The sequence below is a fragment of the Puma concolor genome, chromosome A1, assembly GCF_028749965.1.
Source record: "Puma concolor isolate L17-30 chromosome A1, mPumCon1.1.hap2, whole genome shotgun sequence".
Classification (NCBI taxonomy): Eukaryota; Metazoa; Chordata; class Mammalia; order Carnivora; family Felidae; genus Puma; species Puma concolor.
In genome coordinates this window covers 122,692,006-122,715,876 of record NC_141667.1, presented here as the reverse complement: position 1 = coordinate 122,715,876, position 23,871 = coordinate 122,692,006, and the positions used below count along the sequence as shown (strand labels likewise).

The following is a 23,871-nucleotide window of genomic DNA, read 5'->3' as shown; positions in this document are numbered from 1 at the left end:
CTTTTTACCACATTGCCCTGAGAGGAGTGGCCTGTGGGGGTGGCCCCAAGGCTTGTGCCCACTCTGGGAACTAGCTCTGCCTGATGGACACTAGTTGTCTAACTGGATTAGATCCAGCACCTCCAAGAGCCTTAGTCCAGGGCTGGTTGGAGCATTGCCTGGACAGTCCAACAGTAGCCTGAGGGATTGGGAGGTGCACTGCTTCTAACACGGGCCACCCCTTACCTTTGTCACTCTCACCTCCACCCTGACCACTTTGGCTCTCTGGTCTGTGCCCCATCCATCTACTCCAGCATTGGCACAAAGAGGAACGTGCCTTGGCCCCTGGACATGCAGAGGAGCGGTCTCTGCCCTTCACCCTGTGTGCGTATCCCTCCCCATGCAGGTGCACCGCCCCATCCACCCAGGCCACACTTGTGAATTATATGTGGCAGCTTACAGCCTCCTCTCTCCCCTGTTGGGTTCTCGTCCCTGGCTACCACAGCCCAAATAATTCCATAGTCTGAGGATGCACCTCCTCTCTTGATGGCAGAGGAAATCAGGCAGGCTGGCCAGGAGCAGTGTCAGGAGGGTTCTTGTAACGTCATGTGGTAAGATCAGTTTGAAGATGTGGCCTCAATATTTTATATGGGGTGTTGTGGTGCGGTGGTTAGACCTGGACTCAAATCTCTTCTCAATTAGTCTGTGTAACCTTGGTTAAAGATCACTTACTCCAGGGGCGCCTGGGAGGCGCAGTCGGTTAAGCGTCCGACTTCAGCCAGGTCACGATCTCACGGTCCGTGAGTTCGAGCCCCGCGTCGGGCTCTGGGCTGATGGCTCAGAGCCTGGAGCCTGTTTCCGATTCTGTGTCTCCCTCTCTCTCTGCCCCTCCCCCGTTCATGCTCTGTCTCTCTCTGTCCCAAAAAAATAAATAAACGTTAAAAAAAAAAAATTTTAAAAAAAAGATCACTTACTCTGCCAACGGGTACAGAAGCACAAGTGGAAGGAGACCTTTCTGGGAACATAGGAAAGTATCTCAGGGGAGGTAGTATTTGGGTTGGGTTTGGAAGTTTGAATAAGACCTCAGCCTGCAGTGCACAGGCTCTGGAGGCAGGCCCACCACTTACCAGCTGTGTAGCCTTGGGCAGATGACTTAACCTCTCTGAACCTCAGTTTTCTCAACTATAAAATGAGACTGATTATATCATACTAACTTGATTATTTTCAAGATTGCAGAGGACAATGCAGCATCTTTGCTTAGAAGCAGTAGCTTTTGTAATGATGTCATAAGGCCACTTGACTTTTCACCCTGTGCAGGCTTCCCAGAAGACTGTAGGTGTTCCAAGTACTGATCTCGTTTAGAGTGTCATCTGGAACTCCGTTATCTTGCTTTGTAGACGCTGAATGTTTTTTGTGGAGACTGACAGCACTCCCCTCACCAAGCCAAGGGAGAGGAGTCAGTCAGAAGTTTACCTGAGTCCCTTCAGGTACAGGAAAGAAAGGGGCCAGACCCAAGGGAGAAGGTGGAGAGGAAGAGAACAGGGAGGGTTCCAAATCTTGCAACAGTTAAATGTTAATGTAGGTGTCGGCATAGGAAGTGTCTTCTAATGACAGAAGGAAACGAGGGAGTTTGTCAATCATCTCCTGCTTAACAGATACAGATGTATTCATAATTATCCCTTGCCTCAGGCCTTGAGGCCCAGGTGGGCTCCAGAAGGGCCTGTGTTCCTGCCAGACAAGAGTCCTTAAGGAATATCATGTAGACAATTGGAATGCCATTTATCGCACAAAACACAATAAAACCCTGAGCTCTCTTCCTGTCTCAGAGACCCATAAATTATGAAAATTATACCTGCCCCAGGCCATGGACATATTGTTTTATTAAAGTTCCGATGAATAAACTTCAGGCTCTTAAAAATGTCCTCTCGGCTTTCATCTGGCACACACCTCCAGCGTGGAGCTGTCTGCCGGGGTGCGTTTGATTACCTCACAAATGTACTTTGGAAAGTGGAACTCATTTCAAGGTGCAGGTTCAGCAGGCTGGAAGGGCCAGCTGGGGAGCGGCGGGTGCAGCTTGGGGCTGCCTGGCCAGACTACAGAGTTGCCAGAAGTGGGGATGGGGGGGGTTGTTTTTTTGCCCCTAGAGCAGGGATACCCACCCTCCCCATCTCTTGGTGGAATGGGCACCAGGCTTGTGGTGCCCTCTTAGGAGTATGCGGTTATCGGCGTGGAGGGTAGAAATTCTGCTTCTTCCCCCTTATTTTAAAATTCAGTCACCAGGGTCTATCTAGTCTATTGTCTGCTTCTGACCCAAATTGTGCTGCTAAACCCTCAACTCCCCATTTTCCTCATCTACCCCCAAACAGGTGTTGGGCATGTGACCACATGTCGAACCTCAGTTTCTGCACCTCTAAGAGGGAACTAACAATGGTGTCTGCCATGTATTGTTCAATTTCTGGCAAAAAGAAACCATTCAGCAAGTGCTAACCATTATTACCCAAAGCCATTTCATAAGCAGTCAGGAAGGGAAAGACAAGGGAGGCAAATGTGGAATTTTTTCTCTGGACAGGAGTTTTTAAAATACAAGTGCTTGTTCATTCAAACAATATTTGGATTGAGGAGATGCTAAGCACCCAACACCCTGTGTAGATTTTTATTTTTAATCCCCAAACATTAGAAAACAACATAAAACCAGGGGCAGGCCAAGCGTCAGGAAATCCAAGACTGAACCAAAGCCTGGTATACAGCATTCGGGATTGAGGTGATTAAAGAGAAAAGCATCTGCAGCGGGACACTTACCTGGCCAGCACAGGAAGATTTTGGAGCACAAATTATTCTTCGTCCATCATCTGGGAACGGGGAGGCTACATGGTCTCATCAGGGAGACTGGTGCCTACCTTTTATTAAAGTTCTAGAGCAGACAGGACCGCAGTGACTACAAACATCCTTTGTGCTCTCTTAGGCACTAACCAGGGGGTCCTTGGAATGGGTTTGGATATCTTAAAGAGGAACCTGAGGCTTGAACAAAGAATTGGAAGATGCCTGTAACTGATGACCTCAGAGAAAACAAGATCTGGACCCAGGGCTTCTCATCCTCTCTGTCCATCCCTCTTGTCTTTGTGTGCTTCTTGGCAACAGGAAAAAAACCAATAATCATTCAATTCCTTGTCTTTCAGTAAATAGGCATGTATTCACATGTTCACAATAAAAAAGTTCCCCCAGGTCCATAAACTGAGAAGTGACCTGGTCTCTACCAAGTTTTGAGGGGGTGGGGCAGAGGAAACAGGTGGCAGGTACATCAGAAGGGCAAAGCCAAAGCATTCATTGGATGGAAGCCTTCAGAAGCCAAAGGAACTGCTTTTATATAATATCCACCACTCTGGTGGTCATAAGAAAACCACCAAGCGCTTTCCAAAAGGAAAGTTACAGAATTTTTGTGAACTGGGCAGGTCAGATGACCCTTTCCCACTTCCACTGCCTGAGTTTTGTCATCTGTGGGTTACAAATACACGCCTGCGTAGGGGAGGATTTAGCAGCACCTGGCAGAAGTCAGCTTCACAAGGAAGTGAACAAGGGACATTCTGGCACAAGGAGCCCCCTCCCTCTGCCCCTTCGTCTTGCCAGAGCTGGGGTACGCGCTTCCACTTGGTGTTTTTGACAAGCTCGGGGTCTTGCTGGGTGAGGAGGTCGGGGGTGTGAACACACAAACACATGAGAAACGGCAGTCCTGTGTATATTTAACAATATATATTTATATATATTTTCTAGATCAGTACATTCAGTTTTTAACTTGTTTTTTTTCTTCACAAACAGAAGAACTCTTACAATAGTAGACTTTCTAAAATAAATACTATTAAAATAGAGCTTCAAAATAAATATTCTATACAAAGGAAACCTTTTGTGGTAACTTTTGTTGTGGGGTGAGAAGGGGCTACAGTGAAGAGGGAAAATGAAGTAATAAGAATGTGGTGGGGTGGGAACCTCGAACAGCTTTTGTTTGTAACACGAAACCAAACTGTGGGGCAGAGAAGAGAAAGCAAGGTAGACACCACACGGGAGTTACCCACAGCAAAAAATGGCAGCGCAAGATTTGTCATCAACTGTCACAGTAAGCGGAGGGCAGGAGAATGCTCACCGAAGGTATGAGCCAAAAGGCCGGTCAAGCTTGTGAGATGCCCTAGTGAATTGTATACAGTGCAAAGTTGTGCGGCCCACACTCTTATCAGACATCTCCTGGGGCAACGGGTGGAGAATATGGAGCTTCGAGGCGACGGGATCTGGGTGTTTGGTTCCAACCAATACTTTCCATGTCGTGCAACCTTGGGCAAGTCATTATCTAACTGGGTCACACTCAATGTACGTTGGGGACCCACGCAGACTCCACAGCACTAAAAGGACTAGTTGACATGTCACATGAAGGTCTTCTGTTTCTGTTGTTGAAGGGGCCCGTGCCAACAGCAGGGATTGGTCTTTACCTCCTTCCAGCCAAGAACTGTGAAAAGCCTTGGTTGCACCCTGCCATCCATCTGGAAGGGTTTTGCTATTGCAGAGCCAGTTCCCCAGGGTTTCTTGGGAGTGTTGGACCTTCACAAATCCACCCTCAGGGCAGGAGCAGCCAAGGTCCACTAGGACACGTCTTAGACCCACGCTTGTGGACCCTACCCCCAGTTGGAGGCAGAACCACCACCCACCCAGGCTGAACAGAAGCGGGAACCAACTGGCTCTTTTCCAAAAAGGTCAAGACGAGGCACAATCCAGCCAAGCCAGCCGTTGGTGACAGAAACAATCAGCCGGAAGCAGCACCCACCAAAACGTGTTCCTCAGTGGACCTCGAATGGCCCCCGGGAAAGCCAGTTTCATTTTCTTTTGCCAAGAAGTTGAGAAAAACATGCCAAAGACTTGCCCTGCAACAGAGCTGGGAGAACCAAAGTTGCTACATGGCTTCCCTTTACCATGCAGCACAGGGGACCCCGGGAGCTTGGCACACATCCATCTAGCAGGTGAAATGCAAACCAAAAGAACAAGCCAAAATGGGGAAGCAAAAAAGTAAAAGAAACCCAAAACCAGAAAAATCCGTGTTTATAACTATGTACACAAAAAGTCGGGGTTCATCAGGGGTCAGGAGGCTGTTTGCCAGGACACAGGGTCTGTGTAGATAGAGGGTCGTGGGGTAAGGTGTGTAGTGTGTGTGTGTGTGTGTGTGTATACACAGCTTATGTAAATTCTCCACAGAATGGGTGTGTAGAACACCAAGATCACCAAAGTGCAACTTGCCATTGGGTCAAGTTCCCCATGGAGATATTTTGAGAGAGGGACCCTGGGAAAGGTTCTGAGGCCTCGCCAACAAGAGTGGACGCGTGCCCTTCCATTGTGGGGGTAACCTCTGCACACCTATTCTGAGGAAAACATCTCCAGTCCCTTCGGTACACATCTGATACATTCAATTAGAAGAAGTGGTTGGTTGAATGTGTTTTTCCTACCATTCCCTCCTATTTGTGCAAGAACATCCATACATCCATCACGACTGTGGCAAGGGTAGCTACACGAATCAGCCTTAGAAAACGCAGATGCGATATTTCCTATTTTACAAGCTAGCAAACGTTATATAAATAAAGCCTAAAATGATAAGACCCTCCCCTCCTTTCCTCCAATCAATAAATACCTACAGTTACGATGAACTTATTCTAAATCATAAGATGTTACTACTAGTCTTCAAGGGAAACAAAAAAAGTCCTAGAGAAGCAGTGGGTACATGCCAATCACAGCCACCTGCCTCCTTGCCTCCGTCCTGGAGGTGGTTCTGTTCCTACAGAACAAACTGGAAACGCCGTGCACGCTCTGCCTAACACTTCCAGTTTCACCTGGGGTAGCTTTTCCCACCCAGGCCGCTTCCTCTCATGGGGGTGGGAGGACACACAAAATACCACACGAAGCAAAGACCCCCCACACAACAACTGGGGAGGAAGGACCACACACAATATAGCTTTTGCATGCAACAAGTACCTACCCATTGGACGTGCTGCGCTGAGTCCTTTAGCACCTTGAGAGAGAGAGAGAGAGTTGCTACGTCTTTGGGGGCTGTTGGGAGGGGGTGTTGTGGCCATGCACAGAAGCGGGGCTCAATCCCCCAAGAAGCCCCTGGAGAATCCCCACCCCCCCTTGCTTTCTTATTCCCCCGCCAGGGCTTCCTAGCACTAAAATAGACTCTTTTTTTGTCATCTGTCTATTTACATTAAAGATACAGACACATCACTGTACACAAAAGGCTATGACAGCAAGCAGCAGAATCAGAAGAGAAGGAACCCACACCCAGCTCGGCCCTACTGTTGCTCTGCCAATGGGAGGTGCTGTCTCTCTTCTTTGCTGTGAAAATCCTCTTCTTGGTGGGAAGGGGGATTGTGTTCCTTGAGGTTGCTCGCCCCCCAGATTTTGAAATCAGCCCTTCCTGGGGGTGGCCCAAAAGGAAGCAAAGTGTTTTATTATTATTTCTCTTTAAAACACCGTTATAGCATCTGGTTTAATTGTTCTATAAAAACATAACGACTGGATCCAGAGACCACAGTCTCAGACTCATTGGCAAAATGATATTTGGTCTCGCATGTGCCGCCCCGGCCTTCTCTACCCGTGAAATTTCTGGAAAGGATCTAGGTAGAGAGAACACGGGACGCATAGTGGCAGGTGAGTCTGTGACTCGGTAAGAACCGAAGGACGGTGTTACGAGCTGAACACCCCCAAGAGTTAGTGATGAAGCTGGAGGAGAGGAATGCACTGTGCAGTGGCTCCTAAGTCCATCTGTGGCTCCAGGGAGGCAGAGCGAGGAACGAGGCCTGGACTCCCTGGCTCTCAGGGGCTCCCAAGTATATACAACAGGGATCACCAGGGTCTTCTCCGCCTTCCCCAAGGCGTTGGGGCAAACTGGGGTGGAGGGTGGGGGAGGAGAAGTATGAAAGTCAGGGCTCCAGGGGTCTTCTTCAAAGGTCCCCTGGTCACTCAGTAAATGATTCCTCCCAGGCAGCCAAAGAGAATGGAAGAGTAGGGGGAGAGGGGGAAGGAGGAGGAACTGGGAAGGCATTCAAGCAGCCGCAACTTCCGGATATGTGTCCACATCTGTGTTCCGTCTTCTGAAAAAGAACACCCCCCCCCCCAGCCACACCACGCCCCTGCCACTGTCTGACACAAAGTTCCGGGACCCTGAAAAAAACCCAAAGTGCTTCTTCATCCTTTTGGGGAAGAGAGGGCGGGTGGTGGTGGTCTTCATTTCTTCAGAAGCTGAGGATGGGGAGTGGAGCAGACCAGCAAGGTCAGCCTCAGGACACTAAAACCTCTGGCCTCCCTGTGGTCTTCTCAGGTGTCAGAAGGGGACCCAGTTCCAGGGGTAGCAGCACGGGGGCTTCGACCCAAAGTGTCAGAAAGACTTGTCCGGTCTGCTGGCCTTGGCGTCGCCGGCGGCTGCCTTGCAGATGACGCTGTTCGTGTGCTTGCAGCGACAACCAGGGCGGCGCAGGCGGTCGTAGCCGCGCTGGGCCAGCTTCACGCAGCCGGTGGCGGGCAGGTAGCAGAGTAGGCACGGCAGCACCAGGGAGAGGGCGCCCATGAAGGACCAGCGGGCGCAGCAGTTTGAGCGGGAGCAGGAGCAGGGGTGGTCAGCGCAGGAGCCCTCGTCATCCTCGTTGGTACAGTGGTAGAAGATGCCTTGCACCAGGCACATGCAGGTGCCGTAGTTGACCAGGGTCTGGGCTGAGCACAGGCACTCCTGGTTGCAGACCCAGCAGGAGGGCAGTGTCCGGGGTGATGCACACTCCTTGCACTTACACTTCCCACAGGCCTCGCACAGCAAGAAGTGCTTGTCTAGCTCCGGTGGGACTGCTGGGCCCTTGAGGTCCAGTGGCTTGCAGTGGATGGCCTTGGGCTGGATGCGCACAGCCCTGGGGGAGGCCTGGTCGGCCACGGGCGGTGGTGCCATGTGGTCTAAGAGACGCTGGTCAGAGGACGTGCTGCTGCTGCTGCTCACAGAGCTGGGGCGCCCGCTGAAGGAGATCCAGTGGTGGGTGACGTCCTGGTCACAGCGGGCCGGCGTCGGGGCCAGCTCCGGGGCCCCACCCCGGGTCCGCTTCGGGCCAATGGGGGGCACCAGGCCGGGGTTGTCTATGTAGTCATTCTCCACGTGACTGATCTTCATCTGGTCGATGGGGAGGATGGTGAGTGGGTGTTGGAGGCGGCCGTGGGGCATGCGGCTGTCAAGTAGGGGCTGGACCATGACTGAGCTGGGAGTCAAGGGGACGCTCTGTGGGATCGGGGGCTCCATGGGGCTGGAGAGGTCCTGGACTGTGCTGAGGAACAGGCTTCTAGGGGCCCTAGGTGGGAGGTGGGGAAAAGGAAGAGAGAGCGGATTCCAGGCATCAGTACTTGGCCTGTTAACACCCCCACCCCCCATCAGGTCCTTGGGAGTCCAAATGAAATGGGAACCCGATTCCCTCAGGAGTCTCCAGCATCCAGGCTTAGATGATTAATAATAACAATTAATAGTAAGTGGTAAAAATAACACTTATTCAGCACTTAATGTGAGCCAGGCAGTCTCCTAAGCACCATATATATTATGTCATTGAGTCCTGGACTCTTCACCCTAAAATGTGACTACTATTATTATGCCTTTTCTAGTTACAGAAAACTAATGTTCAAAGTAACTTGTCCAAAGGCACACAAAACTATGAACAGAACTCGGCAGGAGTTCAAACCTAGCCCATCCGATCTCATTCTTGGAACTGTGAAATACGCTCCATTTTTTAGCGAGTTCAGTGGTTATACACACAGGCTCTGGAATCAGATTCAAGTTTGAATTCTCACCCCTGCCTAGCAGCGATGCTAGATATAAGGTTCTGTAACCTCTGTATCTTTAGTTTTGTCGTCTGTGAAATGGGTTCTTGTGAGAAGTAAATGAGAAAATGCATATCCAGTGCCTAGCATCTTGCCTGGCAGTAATCTGTCACTACCCCAGAGAGCAACAGTGTAGATTTCCTGAACACCAAAAGGACTTTGTGCCAAGCATCGTGCTGAGGATGTAATGACCAAGACAGATAGCCCCTGTGTGCTCCCATCGTGTATCAGCTGGGTAAACAAAACCCTTTATTCCAGTTAGTCACAGAAGGAAGGGCTGCATGTGATGCCTACACATCCAAGATATTAACTTATTACCAGCACTTCGAAGAGCAGCAACCTCCAGTGGCTAATAGCCCCCGGCTAGGTGCACTTCTGACAACTTGGATGGGAAATCCTCTCGAGGGGCACTCACATCACCCATTTCCAAGTGCTGAGCCGAACATTCAGCCTAAATGCTATTTACTAGAATAGCTAAGCCAACTCTGGATCAGTTTCTAATTTCACCGAGAGAGTGCAATTTTAAGTTGGAATCTGGCCAGAGATTCAACTGCAGTGCCTGACACGGAACCCCAGGAAGTCACTTAAATCAAAGAGCGGAAACGGCTTGGTTCAAATTTAGAAAGTGCACATTGTTTTCTATTAGAAGTGCCATTTCCTCGCCTGCTGACCTTTACATTCGGAATTCGGCTGGAGATCAATTTAAAGAAATAGCAGCAGAAGGCCAAGACCTCTGCCCAAGGGGACCCGGTTTGGAATCCAAGAGAATTAGACTCTGGGAAGAGTCCACCAGGGGGTGGGGGTGTGAGACAGGACACGGTGTTGGGTAGAAGGGAAAGATAATGGTCTCTAAAAAAGGAACAGACCTTTGGATTAACGTGTTACAGGGTATGGTTTAGTAAATGCTTGTTCGCGATGCTAATAATGTTGTTTAGGAGAGCCGACCCTGCACTTCTGCTGTGAAGTTCATCTGGCCTCAAAGGGGATGCCTGAGAAGGTAGGTGGTGGATAGGTTTCCACTGCCACTTACCCCCCACCCCTGCCCCCCCCCTTCCAAACTGGGTACACGGCAGGCCCATCCCAATAGTCCAGTCACACCTTGCCTCAGGTGACTCATCCACATTTATCCATGTCTACAGTGAAGGGGAAAAGGCATTCAGGGCAACTCAATATTATGGTTCCCTCCTTGGAAACAGTTCAGACAGTATCAGAAATGGTTAAATTGTTGGCAGAGGGCTTTCATAGATGCTTTCTAACCTGTCTAAAAGAAAGAGCTAGCTCCAGATGCAAAGTTCACGAAGTAGATAAAAGGGAACTTATCCACAGGGTTCTCATCTGTATATCCTCTACACTGCAAATGCAGAAAAGCATGAAGTCTTTTCTCTAAGGTTCAGTGTTCAGTCGATGGATATTTCCCATTTGCACAGGGCCATGTACTATTGGCTTTGCTCCCGTGGCCCTACCTACTTAAAAGATGCTGGGATTTCTGTGCAGTTTTTCTCATGTTGGAGAAAGTCTGCCTAATGGCAACACCTGCCTCCTATCTCCACATTCCCTTCAGATGTAGGGGGAGTGAGCATCTTCTTCAAATGGGAGACTTTCCTGTGGCAGAGTTAGCCTTAAGTGTCTGGTGGGTCTGCCACCAAGAATGGTCATTTCCCAAGGCAGCCTCCTGTGGGGAGCCCTATGGTCAAGGCTGGATCGGGGGTGGGGGTGTCAAATAAGCATCTCTGGCACAGTTTTTCCAAGGATCAGGCCAACCACCCAGCAGAGTCCACTTATTCTTTGCAGGGGTTCCATAGCCTTGCTTCTAGAAATGGGTTTGGGGTTGACAGAAGAGGGTTAGGAGACCCTGGGTCCACACCATAGGGACTTTGCCTGGAGGAAAAGGTGTGACTGAGCATAAGAATGGAAAATGTTGACAGAGGCACAGGAGAAGTATCTCTGGTGCCAGCCAAGAGGTGCTGCAGCCAGAACCCCCTAAGACAAAGCACAATTTCCCTTATTCCAGAAGCTCAGGTCATGAATACCCAGGGTCCTGCCAACAAAACTGTCAGTGGCAGTTTGAAGGCTGTGTTGTCCCATGTAGTTGGGCTTTTTGTCTCTTAGGACTGGGGGCTGGGACTTGCCATGCTGTTGGAAAAAGTAAGGGAAAAGAAGATTATCCACTCCTCTTTACCCAGTTCTATTCCTGGGGCTCTTAAAAACAGACACATTTTTCTGTGGATAAAGCAAAAGGCATGGGCAATGCTCAGGGATTTTGATAGGCCCTGGAATCAGAAGGCAGATTAATGGAAAAGTCCCACCAGGATGCCAGGGTGGGCGCAGCGCCTGCAGGCAATGGGGATATTGGCATTTGTGGGCTCCCATCACTCTCCAGAGGTAGCTGTCAACATCTGGGCCTGTAGTTGGGGCCAGACATGGGGTTGGGAGCTCAGTCCACGATGACTCAGCTCTCTTGGGACATGCTGCATCCAAGATGGCTCCAGCAGGCATGATATATCACAACTCTGATGTCGGATTCCTTCCGGCCACCAGCTCAGCAAAAAAAACAGTGGCTGGCTCAGAGTTGTACTGCTCAAAAACCTCCTCAGGCCTCACTGCCTCCTCACCTCCCCATTAGCAGGGACTTCCACAGGAGGGTTGAATTCATTTGGCTGACAAAGAAAAACTACTTCCCGGGCATGTTTGATAACCCCTCAGCATAGCTAAATGAAGTCTCAAAAAAAAAAAAAAAAAAAAAAAAACACAAAAACCAAAAAAAAAAACACCCAACAACAACCAAAAAACCCAACCCTCAGTTGGTTTAGAAGATCAAGCTCTACTCACTGGGACACACCCATCCTCCAGTCTAAGCAATGCTGACGGAACTTAAGTGCAGTTTAATATGTACTCTCTGCTTCCCCTGCAAGGAAGGAAGAGATTTATAATATAAATAGGAGAGAGGAGGCTTTGCCTCATTTAGGCTCTTTGGAAGACTGATGGCCAATTTGGAAGACTGTGGACAGAGAAACAAAGCCAGCACTCCACTTAGGCAGAGAAGCACCTCTATCAAGTTTTAGGTGGCATTATTATGGATTAGCATGAGGAAACTTTTACCTCCACTCACAACTTCTCATAATAAATAATAATAAATAATTGTGGAAAGAGCGGATATTTATGAACATACCTTCATGTCAGGCTCTCTGCGCTAAGCCCTCAGTGATTTTCTCATTTAATCCTCACACCATTACCTTGGAGGATAACACCCATTTCGCAAGGAAGAAATGAAGAATAACGCTGGTAGGTGATGAGGGCAAGACCGAACCCACACAGGGAGAGGCTCCAGAGCCTGCAACGTCAGCCCCACAGCCCTGACCAACAGTCAGGGGCTAGGTATTCATGTGAAGACAGGAAAGCACCAGTCACTTTCACAGCTGTGAATTCTACTAGTCCGTCTCCCCCTTCCCCCTGCCCAGTCTGGCCACTAGCCTTCGGGAGCCTCATCAGGCCATCCGCGGGCTCTTAACCAAACCAGCAGGGAAATGAAGCCAGACAGGGGTTACATCAGATGGGCCCCTAGTTCAGGGAATTGTCACTGTTCAGAGTGGAGGCTGGGGGTTTGAAATCTGTCATTACAGGAAGGCTCAAGTTACCTTCGTTTCCACTTCAGTTTTCTTTGCCGTCTCATACACCGCTACTTTACTAAGTGTGTTCATTTTTATTTTTCGTAGAGTCAGATGGGTCTCACCACAGAAGTCCCTAAAACGAAGCCCTGGAATGGGAGGGAATCCCCTCTCCTTCCTCGTACACAGCTGAACTTAAATTAAGGGTCTCTAGGGCACTTTCTCGGATGGGGCTTATTGGTCCAGGTCTGTGCGGAAGGGAAGAAATAAGAGGAAGCCAGAAGAGAGTCCTAGCATACTGAATCAGCAGGATATGGAAAAGCCCAGAGCACAAGGTCCTGTCTTTGCCACTTGGTGGTCTGTGGCGTTTGTACCTGTGGGAGGGGCTGAGCATCAGGACGCAGACCTTGCAAAGCAGGCTGGCTGAAAAGAATTAAGTGGCGTTTTAAATGCCCACACCACCCATCCACCCTTCCCCTTGACTTACCCTGGGAAGAGGAGTTGGGAAATACTTGGAAAACCTGACAGTTGTGCTTTGAAAACTATAGGTCAGCAAATGACAGACTGGCAAGAGGCTCTGAATGAATGGGCAATTTCTGCACCATTCAGTCTCGGTAGGTTCTCCCAGCGAAGGCTATTTAACCCTTTATCAGTTCAGAAGAAAAGGTCTCTAGGCTGCAGGGAGCCTGCCCACCAGTACCACTTGGTTCTTTATGACAACATCCCAGTTTAGTTAATTAAACTCCAACCAGATAATGACTTACTGCTTCAAAAAGACTTTAAAAGGTGTTTTGGGGGGTGGGTGGTGTGTGTGGTATAAGGAAAGCCAGGGACCTGCCTTCCCTGTACCCCACTGAGGAAGACAGTCTCTGCATCTCTGCTGAGAACTGCCCCTGTGGGAAAACAAAGCACTTCCGCAGTTGGATTTGTCCGAGAACCTTGCTGCTCTCCCATCCCTCTCGGGCACCGGGCACCAGCACTAAGGAGCTCACCTCTAGCCATAAACCGTTAGAGATCACAAAAGAAAACAGCTGCTTTTCATCCCTTTGTCTCAGCACCAGCTAGCAGTTCCCAACCCTCTTCTCTTTCTCGTCCACGAGTCAGCTAGCACCAAAGGCCAGCACAGGGATGAGCTGGAAAGAGTCCTGCTATACTAGGCTCTGGGCTGTCCTAGGTGGCTTCAAATGTTGGTTTCACTGTATTATTAACCCTATAATCCTTGTCTGCTCAAATTCCTTTAAAGAGGTAATAGAAGGCAAGAATGAGGAAAGAATGGGGCTAGAAGCAGCCTGTTAGCCATCGGCACAGTTTGGGAACTCCTGGCCCACGTCGAAGCTTGGAGGGGACCAGAAACCTAGACCCCAAGGGAAGGCCCCCCTCTCACGGGCACCAAGATCATTTATCTCGCCATCCTCCACCATCGATTTCTAATAATAGACTCTAAAAATAGGCTTTAGCTTACTCCTGGGATGGGGCAGGAGATGACTATCCCCTTCTCCCATCCAGAAAAAGACTACCGGACAAGGGAAACCACTCTTCTGCAAATGGCCACCTGCCCCAGAAGGGCCCCTTCCCTCCTCCACTAGATCCAGTACATCTGTGCTCCTCCCCCAGTGCCCTTGCTTCCTCCACGGACTGTCCTTGGAAAGAACAATCATGATCACAGCTGAATGGTGGAGCCTCTTAAACACAGCCACATGTCCCGGATACATCCCCAGCCTTGTCAGCTGTCCGGATCTACAGGGTGGCCCCAGACCCTTGAGAGCCAAGAATACCCCACCTCTTACATCATGCAACACCCCACACCTCCTGTGTAGGATGTGGCTCACTTACAACCAGCTCCTCATCCTAGGTGCCCAGTAGTGATAAGCAGCGCAGCCCAGCCCCCTGGGGAAGTTTCTTCTCCCCCCACTCTGCAGATGGAGAGACCAAGGCCCAAGATAGCAGGTTTTCTAGCCAGTCATCTGCTCCCACCTGGCTGCTAACTTAGTCTGGAAGGACTAATACACTTCTCTATGTTGCTCTTCATCACCTCTTCCTCTGGCTCTTTTGAAAGAGCAAAATTGCCCAGTAGGGCACTGCTTTCCCTTCTATCAGGGAGATCCAGGTTGGCCAGGAGATGGAAGCTTTTCACTCTTGCCCTCGCCCTCCCCCCCCCCCAACTTAAGAACGCTTTGTCTACATCCCAACTCCAACATTTTCAACTGTATCCCTAAATTCAGAGGTTTGTGCAAGAATCCTCTCAGTGTTCCTCACAAAGGAACTTCCAAATCATTAGCGGTGAGATGACAGGCACCCTGGATTCAGAACTACATTAAATGCCTTAACTCTCTAAGAGCACAACTTCTCTAATGAAAGAAAGGGGGCTCCTTCCCAAGTTCCCTTGTTCCAAATAAGGAGTCGTACCCAAAAGGATGTCCTGAGGAAAGAAAAATGCCTCAGGGGGCCCTACACTGGGGAGTAGAGGTCGCACCAAGGGACTCAGCATCAGAATTGGAAGAAAGTCCCTACGTGTTCTCCCAAAGTATTAAGCAGAGTAAAACACCTCAGGGGCCACTTCTTGAGGCATTAATGGATGTCTTTTCCTCCCTTTATTTTTAAATCACTTTTAAATTTTGCTTTGAATGCCTGCCTTCATTTGCTATTCAAATCAGCCAAACCTCTGGGCAGAGGCTACGTCAGGTTTACCCGAGTGGGGGATGGGGATGGGTAGGTAAAGAATATGAATTGGACAGAGGGTGAAATTCCAAAGAGCCCCATCTCGCCATCTATTCTGGAAGGATTAAAACAAAAAGGACATCTGTGAGCTCCAAATGATCCCCGTCCCCCAGTTTCTGTCCTGCTTTAGCTAGGAATCGTTCTTGTCTATGTTCTGTCTCCTCCCACCAAGCCCAACCAAAACTTTAGGAAGTGTTGCCATTTCACAATGATGGTAATCTTGGAAAAGGTCAGGGGAACGAGGAGGATTTCCACTTTACAAAAAGGGGAAGGACTCCTGGGTTCAGAATCTAAAAAAGGAAAATAAGAGATGTCTATGAAAAGTCTTCCTCACTTTAACTGACAAACATTTGTCCATCAAGGAGATTTCAGAAATCTGCCATCAAAATGCTCCCTACCAGGTACTGGGCAAATGCATCTCAGTTGGTCAGTGTGTGCACTGCTCACATTAATGGATTTGCCTGAAGCCTGCTGGCAAGGGAGGTTGCTCCCAAGGGCTGGCAAAGGGAGGAAACTCCATTTCACACTGGACAGGTATACATCTTTCCCACCCTTCTGCTGAGACTGAGCTAAAGGGGTCAACTGCAGCCCTCCCTTTCCTAGTCCACCCCACACCCACATACTAAAGTAAAAACTGAAAATTGCAGATGTTTATGCTCCATTCGTGTGAAGATCCAGAGAACTCTAAACATTGTGAAATCACCAGTGCAATATTGGGTAGGGCGTCAGGCCAGACTGAGCTTTATTAAGAGATTGATAAGGCCATATTTCCTCAATACTCTAGGCCTTCACCTTCCAGCTTTGTATCCCCCAGAGGCTCATCAGAAAGACTGGAGAGCCTTAGTCAGCTCCCACCCCTCTCCAACTGGATACAATCACGCCACTGATTTGGAGGCATTCGGAAGGTGGGGGTTCCCACTGGATCTGGGTACCCCACTGAACCCACACTTTTCCTTTCAGCACTAACCATGTTTGGGGGGGTCCTCGGAACCTCAGTGTGCCAGAGCACAGCCTCCTGCCCTCACCCAGACTTGGCAATATGGATGCCCATCCATAGCTGCTAAATGAGGCAGCCAGCAGCTCTCCCCTCTCCTCACCATCCAGCCCCTCCAGCCCAGTTTGCTTCAACGCCCAAGGCTCAGCCTTCAAGCTGTGCAACCATTTTCGCTTCTCTTGCCTTCTCTGCCCACAACCCCCAGCCCCAATCAAAGAGAATTGGGAAATCGTCTTCTTGCACAAGAGTAGCTACTGTCTAAATGCCTTTTGATCGTCTGCATGGAGGGGGAACTGGGCACAGCTCTGGCCCCAGTAATGAAGCCAAGCTTCAGCAACCCTGACTGCCCAAACCCGCCTTTGCCCCCCCCCCCTTCTTTGCCCCTGTGGCTTTGGGAGATTCGGAATTTTCAGAACGTACCGTCTGTATCTTCCTCTCTTCTCGGTGATGTCAAGCCTGGTACCACCAAGAAGGAAGGAGGGAAAGCGGGAGCCTTATCTCTCCTACGCACGCAACCTCTTCCTCCAGCTCCCACACGCCCGGCGTTATGTAAACGCACCTTCAGCCCCCACCACAGCCCCAGCGCGGCCCGGCCCCAGGGCCTGGCACAGCTCGGTGCCCCGAGAAGGGAGGCACGAGGAGGCCGAGGTGCCTCTGGCCCTGCAGAGGCCGGGAAAGGGAAAGGCAACTGCAAGGCAGTTGCACAGCATAAAATGCAGCAGCAGAGCAAAGGTCAGACGGCGAGGAACCGCCTCGCCAAAGAGAGGGAGCAGAAATGCCCAGTCCCGGGCCAACCCCGTGCTGACCATCGAGGGGGAGGCAGAAGGGTAGAAAACCCAGTCCGTCACGGCTCCGACGGGAGAAGAAAAACCTACGTCGAGCATAGGCCGCTGCAGTGGGCTGGGAAGATCTGGGCAGAGCTGGCACCGTGGGCACGGAGCCCGGGGTGGGCAAGCCGCCCAGGGCAAGAGCGCCCGCCGGACCCAAGAGGTGGCTCCTGACCGAGCCCAGAGCCTCCTGTTCCAGCGCTCGAGGCGGGTGGTGGCAGGAGGAGGGAAGAAACCAGGCCAGAGGCAAACTCCCGGGACACGCACGGGGCTTCCTGAGTCGCAGAGTGGAGAAGCCGGGCTTGGCAATGCCCCGGGGTCGGAAACTCCGGTGCCAGGCTGTGAACACCCCCGGCGCCGTGCCGGCCCAGCCGAGGGCGTCAGGGAGCTGCGGCACACCGCAGTGGCTCAGGGAGGCGCAGGGAGAGGAAAGGAACACTGAGGCGCGCCTAGAAATAGCGCACCATTTGCCCCAGCCGAAGGGGAGGTCGCGTCGCGGCTCAGAGGGGGGCAGTTTCGGATCCCGAAACCGGCCAGGGACTTACTTTGAGGAGCCGCAGAGCCATAAGCATTGCTCCACGCCTGTATAAATCTCCGAACCCGGGCGGGTCAGGCGCTGCTGTCCTCGCAGACGTCGGCGGGAGAAACCGATAGGACTCCTTGCGCTCCGCAGCGCCAGCCCCGCGCTGTCAGCTCCTCTCGCTGCCTCCGCGGCGGTGTTGCAACCACTGCCTGGGAAAATGGCTTTTTTATGAATGGGAGGGAAGGGAGCTCCAGTGCGCACGCGCTCCGTTCGCGATTCTATGAATGGGTGGGCACAAGAGACCCCGCGCGCGCATGCGCCGCGCTCCTTTTTTTATGAATGGGGGGCCGGAAAAGGACTTAACCCCTGATTGCTGGGGCTGACTCTAGCTCCTCTGAGGCCGTCGTTCTTTTACAAAAAGGGGTGGAGGTTGTTGTTGCCTTTTTTTTTTTTTTTTTAATGAATGGAGGGCGGCGGCGACTGCTGCAGCTGGCTCAGCTGCGCGGGCTGTACCCCCTCCCAGCCTGCGAGAGGAGGTAAAGGCCACCTTCACGCCACTGCGGGCCTGGGCAGGAACCGTCAGTGTCGTTGGGGGGCGGGGGGCACTGAGGCCTCTGAATCCTGGGCGGAGAGCCGGGTGGGGAGGACACACCTAGATCTTGGGATCTCGAACTGCCGCAGGCTGTCGCGGGGCGTGGGGGGGGGGGGGCTGTTGGCGGGAGACGGGAAGACCCCTGCTGTGGCCCTTATCTTTCTCTAGCCTAGGGGCGTCGGGTGGGGGGAGGGGTCTTAAAACTACGCTTACCAAAAATTAAAATGTCAAATGTCCGTAGCACAGAAGGGCATAGTGGGGGTTGCTTGAGTGAATCTGGTTCCATTACTAAGTCTGAGTCTCCCTTGAGTGAGTGCAGACCACCCCACCCCCACCCCACCATTTCTTGGGCGTGGACAGCGACAAGACCGAGACCTCTTCCTTTTCCAGTACCCTCCCCCGACCGACGCTGGCTACTCGACTAGAGGAGCCCAGGCTCTCGCCTTGCAGTGCACGCCCTCCATGCCCCAGTGTATTGTCCGCAGTGCCCTGGCGCCTGCCCGCCCTTGGCTGCCCTCACTAGCTGCTTCACTCTCCACCCCCGTGCCTTTTCCAACCCTGAGGAGCCTATGTCCCCCGAAGGCTATGGCCCCTTCCTCCAGTAGGAGCCTTTTCTCCATCATCCCCATCAGCGCCCTTCCGGGGAAGCGGGAACAGCCGAGAATTGGCCAGGTGGATGGGTGGAGTCGGCAGAGCCGAGGATGCTGCGGGAGTAGCCATGGGATTAAATAACAACAGGGTTCTTGAGCCGCAGAGGAAATGGAAATGGCCGGGGGTCCTTTCTTTGCAGTTAACGATGCTGATGGGGTTATCCCATCAGTCTAGGCCGTTGAAAAAGAAAAGCCCCAGCCTTTAGGCCTGACTCTGTGAAGGCGAGGAGCCCTCACAACAGCCTCAGGCCCAGCTCCGCCCAGGAAAGGAGGATGCTGTAGCCTGGGGGGCACGGAGGGGGAAGTCCAGCGTTGGGGGTGGCTTTGATACAGGGATGTGAGCTGGGCCAGGGCCTGAATCCCCCTGTTTCTCTTGCTGGTGTTCTGGCTTCACTGCCAGAGTTTGTGAGCTGCCCTTTTTCTTTCTACGCCACCAAAGGACTGCGCTTGGCTGTTGTCAAAAGAGCCAATGAAAGGCTCCCAGTCCAGGCCAGAAATCTGGCCTGGGGCTGGGGCTGGGACTGGGGCTGGGGCTCAGGAGACTGGCTGCAGAGGGACATTTTGCAAACCCAGACTAGAACTCAAGGTTACAGAGTCTCAGTCTAAAATGCCTTCTCACTACTCAGATGTAGCTTTGCAGTGTGATTTACTTAACTCAGCTCCTGGGAGCAGAGCTCCCCCTCGCCTAGGGGACCTCAGTCTTTGAGGGCCAAGACCTTACTTAAAGTCAAAAGAAAAACTCTTTACTACGGCAGTAGAGAGTATTACAGTTGTTGAGGATTTCTCTTTGCAGGTACTGAAGTTCAGTGTCATTATTACCATTTGTCAGATGTAGGAATTGAGGCCAAGCGTCCTCTACCTGCTCAGTGGAAGATCTAGTGAATATAGTGCTGATTTTCCAGATTTTTGCAACCTAGCTCTCTCTACTTTGCTACCACCCCTTCTCAGCATCACAAACATAAAAACCTGGTGTTTTGTTAAGTCATTTAAGCACACTAAACAAGGAAAGTTGGAGCAGTAATTTTGCGGCCAGTGATCTCTCTGGGATTTGCTTGAACAATTAAAAGGATGGCAGTAAATACATCCTTTCTAAACCATCAAAGGAAAGCAAGATGGTGGTAGTAGTTTGGGTTTGCTGTCCTCTTTCCTTTCTTTAGGGGATTTAGCCAAGAGACAGACGGGGTTCCATTCCTGATCTTTTCCCAGCTTTCCTGAAGCATGAGGTGAAGAAAGCACAGCCTTGGTGGGATGGTGAGAAGAAGGAGGAGCCCCCAGCCCTGGCCTGGGAGGAGCCTCTGATGTGTAAGTAGAGTGTGATTCCAGACTGTCTGGGAGGTAAGTGATGGGTATATTCTGCTCCTACTTGGAACCTAAAGAGAGGTTTGGGGCAAGTGTTCTGAGAAATGCATGTATGTATGTATGTATGTATGTATACATTCATTCATTCATTCACACATCATTCTGTGTAAGAGTCCATCCTGACTCTGAGGACGCAGTGGTGAGAAAGTGTTCCCTGCCCTTGTGAAGCTCACAACCTTTTGATGAGACAGACCATGCAATTTGAGGCTGTGATAAGTGCCAGGAGGGGGTCTGACTTGAGACCTGAAATCTGAGGGAGCCTGGTTGGAAGCCCTGTGGGGGGAAAGGGACTGACGTGGAAGTGCTGATGGTAGGGCTCTGTGGCCACAGCTTGGCAAGTAAGGTGGAAGTTGGCCTGGTGAGGAGTTCAGATATTATCCTCTTAAGGGTTTTAAGCAGGGTCGTGACACATTCTAGCTTGTGTTCTAAATCTCTGTAGCAGCCCAGAGGCCCGTGGCCTGGGGGTGAGGGGACAGAGTGAACGGTGACAGGGAGATGCAAAATGTTTGCTCCCCTGACGGGCTGAAGGTGCCATATTTGTTCTTTGGGGTTAGGTGGACAGTAGGCCTGTGCTTTTTTTTCTCTTCTGCTTCATCTGACTTTGTTTATTCCAAAGCTGCTGTCTCCTGCCCAGGTATAACTTTTCTGCTAGAGGCAAATCCTAATGGCCCTGCATTCCTGTCTGTGCTAATTATAGTCCTATCACCCCAACCTCAACGTAAACATCTTTACCCCTACCAGATCATGGCCAGGGAGTGGGTTCACTTCTGGGCTTGGCTGTCTTGTTAAGCCCCTAGCCTTGCCAGGACCTGGAGCAGTTAGTGGGAGTTAGGAGAGGCAGGAATTCCAATTCACTGACAGACATTCATGGAGCACTTACTGTGTGCCATGCGGGTGCACGGCGTGTTTTCCTATGTACTGCTCCTTTAAAAAGCTGTATGCTGGGTTGTAGCCTTTCTCTTTGTCAGATAGGAAGTCAGAGGCTATGTCTTAATTATTTATTAATTCCACCAAAAATTTTTATGCACTCCCTGTGTGTCAGGCACAGTGCCAGGTGTGGGGTTATCCTGAGGAAAAAAAAATAGATACAATTTTTGCCTTTATAGAACTTTCAGTCAGGGGTGAGGTGGGTGGGGGTAAGGTGTGCTTTTCCCCCTGTTACCTTCATCAGCGCCCTCGTTCATTTCTATATTCACTTCACAGTTTTCAACCTTACATAAAGTACTAAGCAGTGGAAGCCAAGTCCCCCAGCCTAAACAGATTACCTGCCCCCCACTTGTAATCAAGTAGGGGAGATGAGACATTAAACAGATAATTGATCAAAGACTGATTTAATTACAGTGATGTGACAGAGAGTGCAGAGAGCAAAGTAGGGGGACACAGCCTGGGGGCCCTGGGGAAAGCTTCCCTGCGGTTCTGATCTGCAGAATGCAACCTCAGCCAAGCTGGTCTCAGTGGCAGAAAGCTCAGAAGCAGAAAGGGGTCTTGAGGAGTGCTCGAGGATGTGTCAGACCTGAGTTAGATCTCTCTTCTGGCCTAGCTCCTAGGCTTTCTGGCTCCGTGTGTTCATTGGTTTCAGCTTTGAAGGCTGGAGACCTTGAAAGATACATGTGCAGACATGGAGCACGGATCGCTGAAGTCCTCTCCTACCCTTACAAGCTCCATAGCCTTGGACAGGTTCTCCAAACTTTGGATACCTCAGTGTCCTCCTCTGTAATATGAAAACTGCTAGGTGCACTTACCACAAAGGGTTCCCTGGAACCTGAATGGAAAAATGTACACAAATAACTTAGAACAGCATCTGGCGAATTCTAAGTGCAAAGCATACATTTAGATGATTCTTCAACACCCCCGGCCGTGTTCATGCAAGGAATGAGTTAGAATTTTAAGAGGAGTCCATTTATGTGGGCTATTCCAAACTTTGGAAAGAGAAAGCTAACCTAAACTGTAAACAAAGTTTTCACTGCTAATAAATAGTTACAACAGTAATACTTTGGCTGTCATTGTTACTTTAACTAGTACAATTTTTGCAGGACAAACGTTAAGCTAGATTCAGCTGTGTGGCTGGGTATTTTAAATAGTTCACCAGAGAGTTGATTTGAACCCTGGCCAATATAGATGCTTGAATTTTGGCGATAGCACATGTGTTACCAGTATAATGCTGAAAGTATGCTGAGTAATGATTCTGTTGTATCAGTAGGGGGAAGGGGTACTAAGCACTTGGTGACTTTGCATTATTCACAGTCTCTTCAAGACTCTATTGTAAAGAGGGCATAGCCCTAGCATCTGCTTCAGAGGGTTGTTATGAGCAGTAAGGGAGGGAAGTATGTTTTTCAAGTAACTTAGCTCAGAACCAAGTGCACAGCTATTTTTGTGGTCCTCCACTTGATCTGTGTAACAGGGTATTTTAAAGATTTTAACTTGGTTATGGTAACACAGGTCACTGGCTTCCTTTGCCCCGGTTTTCCTCAAAGATCCTTGGTTTTCACTCTTTGCCGAACAGGGCTGTAGAATGGTATGCAAAAGAAGGATTCCACGAGACCTCACATAATTCAAGAATAATTTCCTCATAGGTGTGACGGTGAAGTCAGATTTGCACGGTATCAGTTTGGGCTTCTGAGTCAAGATTTTTGTGAATATATTTATACGGCACGGTCCAGATTTGCCTTAGTTCAAGTTCACATAAAATGCAAGTGCCCTGTTTATTTCAGGTGTGGGAGCTACCTCCAGAGCAACCACTGAAAGAAGGAAAAAATGCCAGAAATAGCCCCCTTGGTCCTTTTTTGCAAATCACAGAAATCCCCTAGTAACTTGAAAAATCAGGTGGTAGAGTAGTTGGCAAATTCTGGCTTTAGGGACAGACAGACTTAGACTATGCCCAAAGTAATGCCACTTAATTGTTGATGGATCTCAGGTGAGTTACTGGTCCTTTTTAAAAAAATTTTTAATGTTTACTTATTTATTTTGAGAGAGAAAGAGAGAGAATAGAGTGGGGGAGGGGCAGAGAGAGAGGGAGACAGAGAATCTCAAGCGTGCTCTCACTGTCAGTGTGAAACCCCACGTGGGGCACGAACGCAAAAACTGTGAGATCATAACCTAAGCCAAAATTAAAAGTCAGACACTTAACTGACTGAGCCACCCAGGTGCCCTGAGTTACTGATCCTTTAGACCCTCAACCTTATCTATATAATGGGCGTGATGATTTATTCCTACTCCATAGGATGGTTCAGTAAATACCTCATAAATGTCTGTATCCTTCACACAACAGAATGGGGACCCTGGGAGAAACACAGGGATGAGGAATGGATGTCTACACCCCGGGGATCAGCAACTTTCCAGAGGCCTGATCTTGCTTCATGAGGGAGATGGGGGCGTTGTCCTTCTTCCTGACTTGACAGTTGTACTTTGGGCCACTTTTTTCTCCCCTGACCTCCATTTACGCCACTTCATTTGCTCATTTATTCACTTGCACATTCATTCATTCAACCAATATTTAAGCACCTTCTAGGTACCAGGTGCCATGCCAGCCCCCAAGGATACAACAGTAAATACATTCTAGGAATCCCCTGTTCTCCTAGGGCTTAGTGTAATGATGGGAACAGATAATGAAAAGTAAACACCCAAAAAATAACAATTTCAGATGTTGGTAAAATCTACAAAGGGAATAATAGGGGGAGGTGACAACGAATGGGGGACTGAGCTGGTCCCTTTAGGGAGGTCGGGGAAAGCCTCTCTAGGCAATCTGAAGGC

General features: G+C 50.1%; 1 protein-coding gene and 1 long non-coding RNA gene across 6 annotated transcripts in view; one reads left to right on the top strand and one right to left on the bottom strand.

The window, feature by feature from the left end:
• Nucleotides 1-6,430: 6,430 nt before the first annotated feature.
• Nucleotides 6,431-17,741, bottom strand: SPRY4 (sprouty RTK signaling antagonist 4). 2 transcript variants are annotated; one of them, XM_025924749.2, is made up of 2 exons: nt 17,543-17,741; nt 6,431-8,333 (listed from the first exon to the last, which is right to left on the bottom strand). In XM_025924749.2, exon 2 carries the CDS (start codon nt 8,282-8,284, stop codon nt 7,385-7,387), a length of 900 nt encoding a protein of 299 aa, XP_025780534.1. In that variant the 5' UTR covers nt 8,285-8,333; nt 17,543-17,741; the 3' UTR covers nt 6,431-7,384. The 2 variants fall into 2 exon arrangements, with proteins under 2 accessions (XP_025780534.1, XP_086557762.1); XM_086701636.1 differs by lacking the exon at nt 17,543-17,741 and adding an exon at nt 16,591-16,720.
• A 230-nt stretch (nt 17,742-17,971) lies between these two features.
• The window catches only part of LOC147584397 (uncharacterized), a 341,362-nt gene continuing 335,462 nt past the window's right edge, over nt 17,972-23,871 (top strand). Inside the window, exons 1-2 of one of the 4 annotated variants that reach the window (XR_015249338.1) lie at nt 17,972-18,056; nt 19,969-20,064. This is a non-coding gene — a long non-coding RNA (uncharacterized LOC147584397). Of the gene's footprint in view, nt 18,057-19,458; nt 20,065-23,871 lie in introns of those variants that run through there. The other 3 variants (XR_015249339.1, XR_015249337.1, XR_015249335.1) reach the window with 3 other exon arrangements.